This window comes from Kogia breviceps, chromosome 16 (assembly GCF_026419965.1).
Source record: "Kogia breviceps isolate mKogBre1 chromosome 16, mKogBre1 haplotype 1, whole genome shotgun sequence".
NCBI classification, from domain to species: domain Eukaryota; kingdom Metazoa; phylum Chordata; class Mammalia; order Artiodactyla; family Physeteridae; genus Kogia; species Kogia breviceps.
In genome coordinates, this window is record NC_081325.1 from 68,498,894 (window position 1) to 68,513,085 (window position 14,192).

Here is a 14,192-nt window from a genome sequence, read left to right on the forward strand (position 1 = left end):
TCATAGTTTTTTTCTGGAAGAAGAGCATTGATTCTTAGCTACTGGAAACTAATCAGTGTGTGAGGTGTGTGAGGGTTACTGATATTGTTTCAGATATGAAATCTGGCATTGGAAAGAATGACTTTGGATAAATTCACATTCCAACGATTGTTCTTTGTTCCTGTGAAAAAGTACATGGAACTGAGTTAGAAGGTTTGCGTTCAGAAATTAAATTTTCGAATAAAACTATTTTAAAACTGTGATCATTCATTATAGTGGATGTGAGAGCTAGGATTAGGAAAGCAAGCGTTGTTGATACAGATAAAAATACTGTCCTAGTGCTCTCTACGAAGGGAAGCCCTTTTCAAGAGGTGTGTTCTTGAACATCTGAGACAAAACCGCAGACACGTGCTCCACATGCAGACACACATAAGTTCTAAGAACTGGTCTGAGCTCAGTCAGCCTTAGAGCCCAGTTCCCCAAACCCCTACTTCTATTTTTCCTTGCAGTTTTCTATTGCAGTGTCCTCGTAGTAAGTGTTGTAGTGTAGTTAATTGTAGCTACCTAAATATATGCACTCTACAAGGCCATTGGCTCTTGCCACGAAAATTAACTCAGTGTTGATGAAAGGCTTTGTAAGAAATTTGTGAAATATATTTTTCTTTGTTTTTCTTAGTCTCACCTTTCATACCTATTTAGTGCCCTTTGCTAATAACAGTGATGGAAACTACAATTTGTGTACTTTATGTGTGCCAGTTATATATTAATCTTAGTTAATCCTCCAAACAATCCTATGGTTTTTAGATGGGGAAACTGAAGCTGGGTAGGATGCAGTACCCTCTCAAGCAAACTCATAAGTAGCGAAGCTAAGATGCAACTGCAGGAGTGTCTGAGTCCGAAGTCCAGGCTCTTCACCACATTGGAGTACTCCTGGATCTTCTAGGCTGAGCGCCATACCTCTTCTGCTGCCCTGCCCTGCAGATCCTGGGCTGCTTGGAATCCTGGACTTCCACAGTTATTGCAGTTACAACAGAAAGCTCTCTACCTATATCATCAGTTTTTAAGCAGTCACATTTTATGTTTATTCCTTTCTTTGATACAGTTTAAAGTTGAAATTTTATTTTTTGATGGGAAGTGGAGTAAGAACCTTAGTATCTAGGAGATCAGCTTCTGGGCATTGTTGGTCAGGTAACTCAAAGCTCATGAACATCCGTTTGTGAGTTCCAGCGTTTCTATTGGGATTTTAAAATTATATCTGAGCTGAGGTTTTCCTTCTTTGGACTTTCTCCCACTGTGGGCTTCTCCAATATTAAAGTAATTGAAGCTTCCATAGTTTTCCTTTTCTATGGCTGTACCTTCGTATCTCAGACACTTTTGTGACTAGTCACTTGCTTTGATCATTGTACAAAGTCACATTTCTTCACTGAGATTTCTCTCTACCTTGAAATACAGTTGTAGGTGTCGGGTGGGACATACATGATGGCAGTTGTAAAAGCAGAATCAAAACAAAGGAACAAGGAAATGGGGGGAAATGCAGTCCCATAGCATGGCATGCTTTGAAGTAATAAAATAGGGTGTAGTTGTGACCAAAGTTGGGATCAGAAGTAGAGTGGGCAGATGGGGACTAGAAATAAAATGGTACATTTGGGAGGAGGATTTAGAAGGTAGAGGATAGAACTCTACATTAATTCAAAGCATTTCCATGAAAGGTTTCTTAGGGTGGTATTGTAATCAGTCTTGTTTTGTCTATGTCTTGCTTTAGAGTTTACAGTCTTGCTTTAGGATTAATCTGTACCTTTCTTAAAATGGTTAATGTTGTCACAACTTTTCATGCTTGTAATAACTCATTTTGGGACAGTTTGAAAGTGAGAATGTGAAGAAAGTAACCTTTAAGGCTCTTTTGAGTCATGTAAGTGATATGTTGGAGTTGGCTATCTCCAGAAGGAGATGCACGTAATTAACTCTTGGATGGGGAATAAAGAAGATGTTTTGATGGAAAATGACCTTAAAATTAATCAAATATTGCTCTCTTACAGCAATTGCTATTTTAATAAGAAAACTAAATCCCACTAGCTACCCTAAGAATACATAAAATAGCTTTGCCACTTTTCTCTTTTACTTCCTTGAATATGTGCCCTGTCTCCCCATCTGGATTATAAATTCTTTGAAAGGCAACCATTCATGGGTTTTATATTATTATGGCATTCATGGTCTCTAGTACAGGACATTATGGGCTTTGAATAAATGTGTTGATTGAATGAATTTCCCACGGTTTTTCAGGGTTTGTTGTTGTGAATGTTCTTGGGTTTTCACATATATTGCAAATTCTACTCTTTACCCCTATTTACTACTTTTTTTTTTTAACATCGTTATTGGAGTATAATTGCTTTACAATGGTGTGTTAGTTTCTGCTTTACAACAAAGTGAATCAGTTATACATATACATATGTTCCCATATTTCTTCCCCCTTGCGGCTCCCTCCCTCCCACCCTCCCTATCCCACCCCTCTGGGTGGTCACAAACCACCAGCTGATCTCCCTGTGCTGTTCTGCTGCTTCCCACTAGCTATCTATTTTACATTTGGTAGTGTATATATGTCCATGCCATTCTCTCACTTTGTCACAGCTTACCCTTCCCCCTCCCCATATCCTCAAGTCCATTCTCTAGTAGGTCTGTGTCTTTATTCCTGTCTTACCCCTAGTATCTTCATGCCATTTTTTTTCTTAGATTCCATATATATGTGTTAGCATATGGTATTTGTCTTTCTCTTTATGACTTACTTCACTCTGTATGACAGACTCTAGGTCTATCCACCTCACTACAAATAACTCAATTTTGTTTCTTTCTATGGCTGAGTAATATTCCATTGTATATATGTGCCACATCTTCTTTATCCATTCATCTGATGATGGACACTTAGGTTGCTTCCATGTCCTGGCTATCGTAAATAGAGCTGCAGTGAACATTGTGGTACATGACTCTTTTTGAATTATGGATTTCTCAGGGTATATGCCCAGTAGTGGGATTGCTGGGTCGTATGGTATTTCTATTTTTAGTTTTTTAAGGAACCTCCATACTGTTCTCCATAGTGGCTGTACCAATTCACATTCCCACCAACAGCGCAAGAGCATTCCCTTTTTCTACACCCTCTCCAACATTTATTGTTTCTAGAGTTTTTGATGATGGCCATTCTGACCGGTGTGAGATGATATCTCATTGTAGTTTTGATTTGCATTTCTCTAATGATCAGTGATATTGAGCATTCTTTCATTATTACTTCTTTTGAAGTCATTTTTCCTGCTTCTAACATCTTCCCACACTAAACTTTACTCTTTAGTCTTTATTTCTTATTGCTTTGTTTTGGCTTCTGTCACTTTATAATATGACTAAAGTCTACTCTCATCTTTAAAGCCTTTTCTTTTTCCAACTTTTAATTGTGACAATTTTCAAAATTCAAAAAAGTTGAAAGAATAGTATAATGATCAACTATATATCCACCTAGACCCTTAGCCAACAGTTGTTTATATTTTCTTCTATTTGTTCTATCTGTTTGTATATTTATATTTTTTAGGGATGAATGTCATGTTTGTAACATACTTTTGCCCTTCATGAAACCACATAAACTCACTAGCAGTCTCATTTCCTTTCTCCTTTCTTGTTTTTAACATGTGTCCTATTGTCATATTACGAGGATCTCGTAATATTATTCTTATAATACTTAAAATATTTTTGAAATTTTCCTGTTTCACTATAAGGGTCAATATTTAAAATAGAATGTTGTAAATGTAGCATATTTACAAATACTCTATTCTGTGTTAAATGTATCAGTTTAAATTTACAATTCTTAGTGTGTTTTGAATGAGATAAATCTTAAATTTTCAAATTCTCACAGTTTAAAAAAAAGGCAGAATGAATGAAAGTGCTACAGAAATAGCCCAAATGAACTGAATATCCAAGGTGTGTTTTGATTAGTTCACCAAGCGATGGAAAAAGGTCCATAATTTAGTGGTGATATCTATGATGGACCAACTTTCCTGTAAAAGTAAGTGTGGAAAAGTGTCAGAAGAGACTAGAAGGAAGAAAAGTGGAGGACTGAGAGCAGCAAAAATTAAAAGTGGTAGCAGCAGTTGAGTTTACTCACATTTTTGAGCCAGCAGTCCAGTTTTTGAACTCATTTGTCTTAAAGTAGAGCAAGTAATCCCTAGCTCATAAGGTTACTATGAGAATTGTGCTTGATAATTATTATCTTCCCCTTCCCTAGACTGATAGCCAAGAAGGGAGTAATGAAGAGGCATAAACAGTAGATCAGAAGCTACTGTCCTTAGTGTCCTTTAATGGGAGGGAGGAAGGAGGGCCTTTCACAGAAACCCTCAAGGTTATCCTTATACTAATACATATTTAGATTGAGGAAGGTCCAGCTTCTCTAAAATAATAGATAATAATAGCTATCTTTATTTAGCTTACAGTTAAACATTTAACTTATAGTTATTGTGTGCCAACTATAAACCAACTTCTATATCGTTTTCTGTTTTATTATTACGTCATTCATTCCTCACATTCAAAGTTACTTGCCCATAAGCACATATTTATTAGCAGTAGACCTAGGATTTGAAATGAACCCAGCAGTCTGACTCTGTTCTCCTTCCAGACTGAAGTTGTGTTCCCTATTTATATGCTGTGTGTGTTAAAATTAGTTTTGTTTTTAGGTGAAAGATTTGTGAGAAGAATTGTTTTTGAATTTTGCTGTCAATATTTTGGAAAATTTTGTGGACAGACCTTGATAATTGTAGACATCCTTATAAATCACACAGCAAGGCTGAAACATGCTTCTTCGGTGACGTTAACATTTTTGTTATTAGGAGTAGAATTTGAAGCTACTTCACCAGATCAGGAAAAGTTGATAGATACGGTAAATTTAATGGGGAGTTGATAGTAGACAAAATGCCAAGTGTGAGATGGATAAAAACTAATAATGTACAAATAAGAAAATAGGGAGGGAGGGTGTGTGGGTCTTTGGGCTATAGACTGAAATGGAGTAAGTGTGGTAATAATCAGTTTAAATGATACTAAATTATATAAGCAGAAGACTAGCATGGTGTCTAAAAGAGAATTTTCCTGGCTTCTGGAGTTTGCTTCAGAGACTTAAAGTAGACTTAGAGGGAGCCAGTGAATTTGATGTCTAAAGTTTTGACAAGATTGTTTTTTAAAAAGGTTAAATTGGAATTTCAAGTGGTGTGGGTTAGCTTAAGGGCAAGCGGGGGAGGGAATAAACCATGGGGAATAGTAAGAATGGAGACAGACTTCCAGAAGTCCCCGAGGCTAATTTGGATCTTAAATTTAGCAAAAAGAATGAATGTGAAATGTTTTAATTAGCTAGTAGTATTAAACTTTTGTATCAACATAATATAAAGCCACTGGGAATATACTTCCGGAAGCTCTCTTAAAGTTATATGAGAGAACAAAAGGTAGTAAATTAATTTGGTCATGGAGAAGTTAAAGTATATTTGAAGAAAAACAGTTAACAATTATATATATGAGGTGATGACCTTTAAACTATCAGTTACAGAACATTGGAAAGAGATGAAGAGTGTCATTGAAGAATTTATGCTTTTGGCCAAAAAGGCTAATGAAAAGTAACAATGTCATTCTATACATATATGAAGCTTTGATGTCTGTACCTTGAATTCTGCCTATAATTCTCAGTGCTATACCTTTTAAGAAAGATGTGAGAGTAGGGCAAGGTCCCGAGAAAAGCAGCTGGCATGATCAAGGAGATAGATGATTCAAAAGATTAAGACCTTTCCGTTTTGAAAGATTAAGACTCAAAGGAGAGATGAGAGAAGTCAGAAAATGAGAATAAGGTTTTCCTTCAATCTTATAATCCTATAGCTAAGAGATGTACCATGAAACTTCAGAGAGAACATCATAGCCTAAGCAAAAATTCTTGCCTCATCCATTGGGTAGAAATGGAAGAAACTTTTACCCTAAATTTATATGCTCTTCAACAGTGTCCTAAAAATTTTTCTTTAATGGCATCAGATCTCTGAACCTTTTGCCCTGTTTTGGGTTTCCTAAGATATGAATTTAAAGAATATTGAAAAATACCTTGTAAACAGAGCTCAAGGATGAACTAGGAGTCCAGTCCAGCTTGCTGTCTGTTTTGTAGGGTCCTCAATCTAAGAACTGTGTTTACATTTTTAAGTGATTAGAAAAAAATTAGAAGAAGACTATTTAGGGATGAGTGAAAATTACATGAAAATCAAATTTCAATCTCCATAAATAGTTTTATTGGGCTACAGCTGGGCGCATTCACTTATGTAATGTTTGTGGCTGCTTTTGTACTACAACGGCAGAGACTGCTTGTCCAGCAAAGCCTAAAATATTTACTCTCTGGCCCTTTAAGAAAAAAATTTGCCAACCTCTGGGATAGACTAACATTCGAGTTATTTTTCCGAGTAAAGGGAAGATTGCAATGACTAGAGTAAAATATTAAGTATATGAAGAGGGTTTTATAAAGGTACTAAGCAGCATTTTATTCTTTTCCATTACTGTGCTGTCCCATATAGAAGTCATTAGACGCCTGTGACTTTTTTAAAAAAATAAATTTATTTATTTTATTTATTTATTTTTGGCTGCATTGGGTCTTCGTTGCTGCGTGTGGGCTTTCTTTGGTTGTGGCGAGCAGGGGCTACTCTTCCTTGCGGTGTGTGGGCTTCTCATTGCGGTGGCTTCCCTTGTTGCAGAGCACGGGCTCTAGGCTTGCAGGCTTCAATAGTTGTGGCATGCAGACTCAGTAGTTGTGGCTCGTGGGATCCACAGCGCAGGCTCAGTAGTTGTGGCACACGGGCTTAGTTGCTCTGTGGCATGTGGGATCTTCCTGGAGCAGGGCTCGAACCCGTGTTCCCTGCATTGGCAGGCGGATTCTTAACCACTGCGCCACCAGGGAAGCCCCGAGAATGTTTTTTTAAAACTGTTTAAAAATAATAATTATCTTTGTGCTGTTGAATGAAATACTGAATTTGAAAACCAGATTTTTAAAAACAATCTATATTGATGTAGTGAATGATATTTAATTTAAATACTTACTTAATTTTTTAGAAATTTTTAGAACTTAAAGCATTTAGAAATGGTTGGAGACATTTGCAACTGAAAATTATTTCATTGTAATTTAAATGCATATAAATCTACTCTGAATGGATTTATAAGTAATTCTTTAAAGTGAGTTGGATATCATAAAATTTCTCATTTCAAAAGTCAAATTCCTTTTTAATTCTAGGCATGACCTAAGTTTTGGTCTCTAGTTGTTTATATTCTAATTCTGTGTTTCTTCATTTTCAGGCTGAAATAGAACTATTTGTGAACAGGCTTGACTCAGTGGAATCTGTTCTTCCTTATGAATATACAGCGTAAGTTTTTCAGCTTGGTTTTTATATGAAATTTTATGACTCATCAGAATCTTGTACATTTAGAACTTTACTTTCTCCACAGTTATGGATAAATTCATATGCATTTAAAAAATGTACAGGGCCTGAAAACATTTTTTAAAGGGGTATTGTTTATTTCTAAGGTAGGGTTAAAATGTGAAATGTGATCTGTTGATGTCACTTTGCAATGCAACAGAAGCACCAACTAAAACAATGGATTTCCTTTTTTACCTGACTAGACAAATAGCCATTTTGTTTTAATTTTTTTGATTATAAAAAAACCCACATAGTTTTCAACAGAATCCATATGTTCCACATAATCAATCCCCAGAAATAACTGCTTTGTTGTCTGACCCCTGCATTTTTTCTCTGCTTATTCTAACATACACAACCACATTTATACTTTTTTTTTTTTTTTAAACTAATTTATTTTTGGCTGTGTTGGGTCTTCGTTGCTGTGCGCAGACTTTCTCTAGTTGTGGTGAGCGGGGGCTACTCCTTGTTGCGGTGCGCGGGCTTCTCATTGCAGTGGCTTCTCTCATTGTGGAGCACGGGCTCTAGGTGCACGGGCTTCAGTAGTTGTGGCACACGGGCTCAGTAATTGTGGCTCACGGGCCCAGCCGCTCCGTGGCATGTGGGATCTTCCCGGATCGGGGATTGAACCCTTGTCCCCTGCATCGGCAGGCAGATTCTCAACCACTGCGCCACTGGGGAAGCTCCATTTTTGTTTTAAATGAAAGCAGGTTTATATATTTTATTTGCACCTTGTTTTTCTCACTGAATCTATGTGGACATCTTTTCTATATTAATAGGCAGCTACCTCAGTCTTTTTAGTAGCTGTTTATTATCCCTTTGTAGAGATCATATAGAGTCTGTGTATGATTTGTTTCACTAATTCTCTATTTATGAACATTTCATTATTTCCATTTTTTGATATTATAAAAAATGCTGCATAAATATCCTTTGTTCATTTGAGCACTATATGCTATATTGGGTATAAAATATGTTCCTAAATTTTAGTTGGCTTCTAAATTTCTCTGGTATCTAAGAGTTTTGAAAGAAAATATGTTTACTGTAGAAAACGCACACAAAAAGTTTGACTATCCTACAAGAATCCGTGTGCCTAAACATGTATAAGAAGAGAATACAAATTTCATGAATGAATGGACCATAATTTATGTAACTGTTGGAGACTTTTTCTAGTTTTTGTTTTGTTAAATAAACAAATCTCTCTCCTTAAATCTTTGCAGCTATTCTTGGGAAAACTCAGTGAATCTCTTATATCCAGTAGATGGAGAATCTTCATTTGGGGACTTCCCAGCCCCAGTTTTTTATCACCCAAGATTCATCTTCCTCTTAGGGATCTAACTAGTCTGTAGCCATCACTGTGCTGGTCTCAACCATGGTGACCATGGTGAGCACAGAACTGCCCTTTAATATTCTATAGCAAGGCTGAAATTAGGCTGTAACATTCAAACAAAACTTTATGAAAATTTGATTAGTAATACAAGGAAATTATAGCACAGAGAGAAGCTTACAGCTGCCTGGTTATGGCTTCTCCACAGCTCCATGTTCTCGGAGGGTCTGTCTAGCCTGCTTTTCATGTTGGCCAGTACATTGGGATGCGACAGAAACCCATGTAGTTGACACATCTTTTTTTTTTTTTTTAAATTATTTATTTATTTATGGCGGTGTGGGGTCTTCGTTGCTGTGCGAGGGCTTTCTCTAGTTGTGGCAAGTGGGGGCCACTCTTCATTGCGGTGCACGGGCCTCTCACTATTGTGGCCTCTCTTGTTGCGGAGTACAGGCTCAGTAATTGTGGCTCACGGGCCCAGTTGCTCCGCAGCGTGTGGTATCCTCCCAGACCATGGCTCGAACCCATGTCCCCTGCATTAGCAGGCAGATTCTCAACCACTGTGCCACCAGGGAAGCCCCGACACATCTTCTTGAAATGGCATTAAGTAAATATTTGAATTAGAAAGATAACAAAAGGAGGTGAGTTATGCAAAATTCCCTTGAAGACTAGGGTGTAAGTAGTTTTGTCATTGAAATGAACAACAATAAATTATAATGTGTCAATTTTTAAAATTCTATAATTTACATCTTAATAAAAGTATTATTTAATAAGCAAAGCATTCTAAGGCATAATTTTCAGAAGTTTTTTTTGTTTGTTTTGGGGAGATGTGGTACATGGAACTTGGAGTAGGAATATATTTCTTACTCATTTACTAGAGCTGCTGGCGTGATCAGTACCTAATCTGTCCTCTAGGTTGGCTCGGGGTTTGGTACCTCATTGCTTCCTTTATGCTTAAAAACTTAAATATTCTTGCCCACAGGTTTGATTTTTGCCAAGCATCAGAAGGAAAGCGCCCATCTGAAAATCTAGGTCAGGTATTATTTGGGGAAAGAATTGAACCGTCACCATATAAGGTTTGTATTCAGTGTTCTATAAAAGTTATTTAGTTGCATCTTTTTTCTTTTTTCTCCCCACCTTGTAGAAAATCCTGTGATACCTTAGCTAAGAAGGAATTCATTTCTCTTTTGCATCCAGCAAAAATTTCTTAAAGTCACAGTTTAGAAGGATCCCTCCCCTTCTCATGATATGTCATAAATAAGTTTGTTCAGAGGAACATTTCCTACAGTCAGTAAATGATAAGGTGGTGGCCTAAAAGTGCTCAGACTCCCTGCCTCACCTTACAGAGGGACCTGAAACCCAGCTTTCAGTTATGAAGAGTTGTCCCAGCAACTTCATTTGGGAACAGAATCCCTAGAATTTCCCTTTTAGCAGATAAAGCACTACTTCAGCTTTCCCATTGGGTTTTGGGGAAGCTAACCTTTCTGTTTTGATCAGTGGAAGTATATTTGGTACATCTTTGATACATTTTTAGGACATCAGTTGAACCAAGCTAAGCATAATATAAGATATTCTCTTCAGTATATGTACTTCATCATCCAGAATTATTGTGCCTTTTAAATCTGTTATCTTTTAAGCCTGTTATCCTTCTGAATTTCACAGTCCCCTGTTCATTTTATATCTGCTCTCCTGATGCACAAAGAATAATATATCTCTCTCTTTTAGAAAAATTAAACTAGTTTATAATAATAATATATCACCGTATACAAAACTAAATGGTACAGACTATAAAAAGAAAAGTAAGTTTCTCTCCCCCCGCTGCCCTGTTCCACATCACAGTTTCTTGTTAATCTTTCCTGAAATTTTCCATGTACTTACAAGCATATATAAATAGAATTAAATGTGTGTGTTTATGTTTTAAAATATTATTCTGCACTGTGCATTTTTTATAACTCTCTGTGGGCATCTGTCCATGTGGGCATACTCATTTCAGTGACTGTAACCTGACCCCAGCCTAACAGCTCCCTCTGTCGGTGTCACACCCGTCTCTTCTGTGACCCCATGATTAGCTGCCTTGCCTGCTTTCTCACTAAGCACCACCCTCTGTCTCCCTTGGCCCTTACTGCGTTGAACATCTGTCCAGCAAATCCCCAAAAAGCCTCGGTTAGTCCCATTAACCCTCTTACTCCAGCACCGTATCTACACTGTGAAGCACTGGGGGAAGACATAATTGTACACCTTGAATTCACTACAGGTTCATAGTTTTCAACTGTAAGTATGTCCTCTTAAAATGTTTTAATTTGAGATTTTCTATCGTTAAGATGCCAGAGTTTGTTTTTTTTTTAAATTTTTCAAAGACAGTAGATTTGAAGGCCTAATGAGATGAAGTCACTGGGAAAGAAGGAACTCAAAATATATGGACATGGGTGGCATTGAGTAGGGCAAGCATATTAATTGTATAATATTTCCCTGATGTGATATTTTGAAAGATTACTTTGGAAATTGTTGCATTCTTTTTATAGCAGAGGGTGATATTCAGCATATTTATTAAATTGTATAACTACCTTAAAACACTTCTTTGGCCTCTCAGTCCCATCTTTCTGTTTATTTATGCCTTGGTCGTAAGAAATGATGGAAGGCGGGAAGAGCATCAGTAACACCTTCAGTGAACTTGAGGGAAGGCAGGAGCCTCTAACAGTAAACAGCAAAATATGCAAATCCATAGAGGAGTTTTGTCCCTTTGGTGTAGACTTTAAAGGCAAATTACTTCTTTAGTAGGATTCTACTCAGGGTTCATTTATTTTTATGTAAAGATTATGCCTTGCTTATGCAAAAGACCCTTCTTTTAGGCCTAGTGCTTTTTTTTTTTTTTTTTTTTTTGGGCTGCATTGGGTCTTTTTGCTGTGCGCAGGCCTTCTCTAGTTGAGGTGAGCGGGGACTGCTCTTCGTTGCGGTGTGCGGGCTTCTCTTGTTGTGGAGCATGGGCTCTAAGCATGCAGGCTTCGGTAGTTGTGGCTTGCCAGCTCAGTAGTTGTGGCTCACGGGTTTAGTTGCTCCACGGCATGTGGGATCTTCCCGGACCGGGGCTCAAACCTGTGTCCCCTGCATTGGCAGGCGGATTCTTAACCACTGTGCCACCAGGGAAGCCCAGGCCTAGTGCTTTTCAGATTTAATTTTGTCCTAGGAGTTGAGGTAAAATAGAAGAACAGAAGGAGTGTTTTAAAATGGAGAAAGAATGTGCACCTAACGTTTTCCTGGAGTTTTCTAGAATTTTTTAGGATCAAGATTTGTGCTAAAACAAGTTCTTTAAGCCCCAAGCTTAGAGAGACAGAGCAAGGGCTTCCCTGGTGGCGCAGTGGTTGGGAGTCTTCCTGCCGATTCAGGGGACACGGGTTCGTGCCCCAGTCTGGGAAGATCCCACATGCCGCGGAGCGGCTGGGCCCGTGAGCCATGGCCGCTGAGCCTGCGCCTCTGGAGCCTGTGCTACGCAATGGGAGAGGCCACAACAGTGAGAGGCCTGCGTACCGCAAAAAAAAAAAAAAAAAAAAGACAGAGTAAGCATTTCTTAAGATCAAGGCATATAGGTTAACAGAAACATGGGACCAAGATATGAGATTTTTTTCCCCAAGGCAACCATAAATATATTGATGTATTTTTCAGCATTGATTTCAGTATTGATTCTTTGTCTTTTCTTTTCAAAGAATTTTGCCTTATTTTAGATCTGCAGTAAAAATAATGGTAGCAACCAGCAACAAAACAAAACTCCAAATCTGCTTTGCCATCTTTTATCGATGACTTTTGTTGAGGTCAGGAAAAAAACAGTGCAAGATATCGTGTGCATTATGTGAAGCTGGAGTCACCTATCATAGGATCATAAAATCTCAAGTCTAACCACTCATATTCACTCAATTCAGTCAGTTAACACAACTGTTGAATGTCTTTCACGTGCCTGGCACTGTGGTAGTTGTAGGGTACAGCAGTGAACCAAAAAAGTCTGTCCTCGTGGACTTGTATTCTGATGGGGAGAAGGAAACAAAACAAATTACTGAAACACATGGTGTGTCAATTGCTGATGAAAGAACTATTGAAGATAAATCAGGGAAGGTGGATGGAGAACTTTGAATTTTAAATAGGCCAGAGAAAGTCTCGCCTGAGAGGTGAGCAAAAGAGTTGAAGCAAGTGAGCCATGTGAATACGTGGGGAGAGGGGAGGATGTGGTGAAGGAAGCAGCAAAAGCAAAGGTCCTGAGATGTCGCTCGCCCGATGTATTCAAGGTTCAGAGAAAAATTGGTGCGACTCAAGCAGGTGAGCAAGACAGAGAATAGTGGGAAATGAGGGCAAAGGAGTAATAGGACCACATCATGTAGCCCACTCATAGGCCATTGTAAAGACTTTGACCTGTACATCTGGGCAAGATGGTTAGCATTCAAGGGTTTTGCGTAGGGTTAGGTTTTAACAGGATCAGCAGGACTGTTGCAGTGAGAATGGACCGTGGGAGAGTGAGAAGCCAGGAGGCAAGTTAAGAGTCTCTCACATCATTCATGAAAATATGCATGACTTCATGGTGACTCAGATCATTGGAGTAAGGGTGGGAGTTGTGAAGCGGTCGGCATCTCAGAAACTGGCTGTGTTTTGAAGTTGGGGCCAACAGTTTGCCGAGAGGTGGGATGTGGGGTGTGGAGTTTCTGTTTTCTAAGGTGGGAAAGTCTGGGGGAAGAGCAGGTTTGAAGGGAATGGGGAAGAGTTTGTTTTGACATGACATGAGATGTTTGATAGGCATACAAGTAGGGATGTTGGGTTAACAGTTGAAGATACATGTCTGCAGTTTGGAGGGAGGGATTCAGCCTCCCTCCAAATGTATTTGAGAATCATTAGTGTGTAGTTGGTATTTGGAGCCAGGAGTTGATGAACTCCCCAAGGGAGTGGGTAAAAATAGTGAAGAGGAGAATTCCAAGGACCGGGCCTTGGGGCAGTTGGTATTAATGGGTCAGGAAGACGGAGGAGGAGTCAGCAAAGAAGACTTCGTCATAGGGCTGTTGGGAGGGTTACACGAGGTAATAAGCGTTTATTGTGATGGTTAAGTGTCACCTTTAGGGTTGCTGTTTTCCTTCACAATCGAGCTCACCACTGACCTGCCTGAGCCCAGTGGGCATCTGACTGCGGTGGAAGGGTTGCGACTTTTGTGGCAGCTAATAATGTCTCTCTCTGCTTTAAGTTTGACACTTAGCCCTCTGATTCCTTAGTATGTATACCTTTGTTTTTTTCACTTCCCAGTCTTTTAGATGGAACCTATAAGGTTCATGTAAGATTTAAACTATTAAATATTTACATAAATATTGCTGTATTCACAGAAATAGCAATGCCTTGAGAGCAAAACTATTGGCTGACAGGTGGCAGCAGTGAACTACACTTGAAACATTGGTTTGTCAGATGAT

The 14,192-nt window shown here is 38.4% G+C and overlaps 1 protein-coding gene across 1 annotated transcript in view; it reads left to right on the top strand.

Annotated features, from left to right (window-relative positions):
* Positions 1 to 14,192, top strand: part of TM9SF2 (transmembrane 9 superfamily member 2) — a 57,244-nt gene that overhangs the window by 4,967 nt on the left and 38,085 nt on the right. The window contains exons 2-3 of the mRNA XM_059041967.2: positions 7,318 to 7,385; positions 9,740 to 9,833. Of these exons, the coding sequence (XP_058897950.1) occupies positions 7,318 to 7,385; positions 9,740 to 9,833 (162 nt within the window). The remainder of the gene's footprint in view (positions 1 to 7,317; positions 7,386 to 9,739; positions 9,834 to 14,192) is intronic.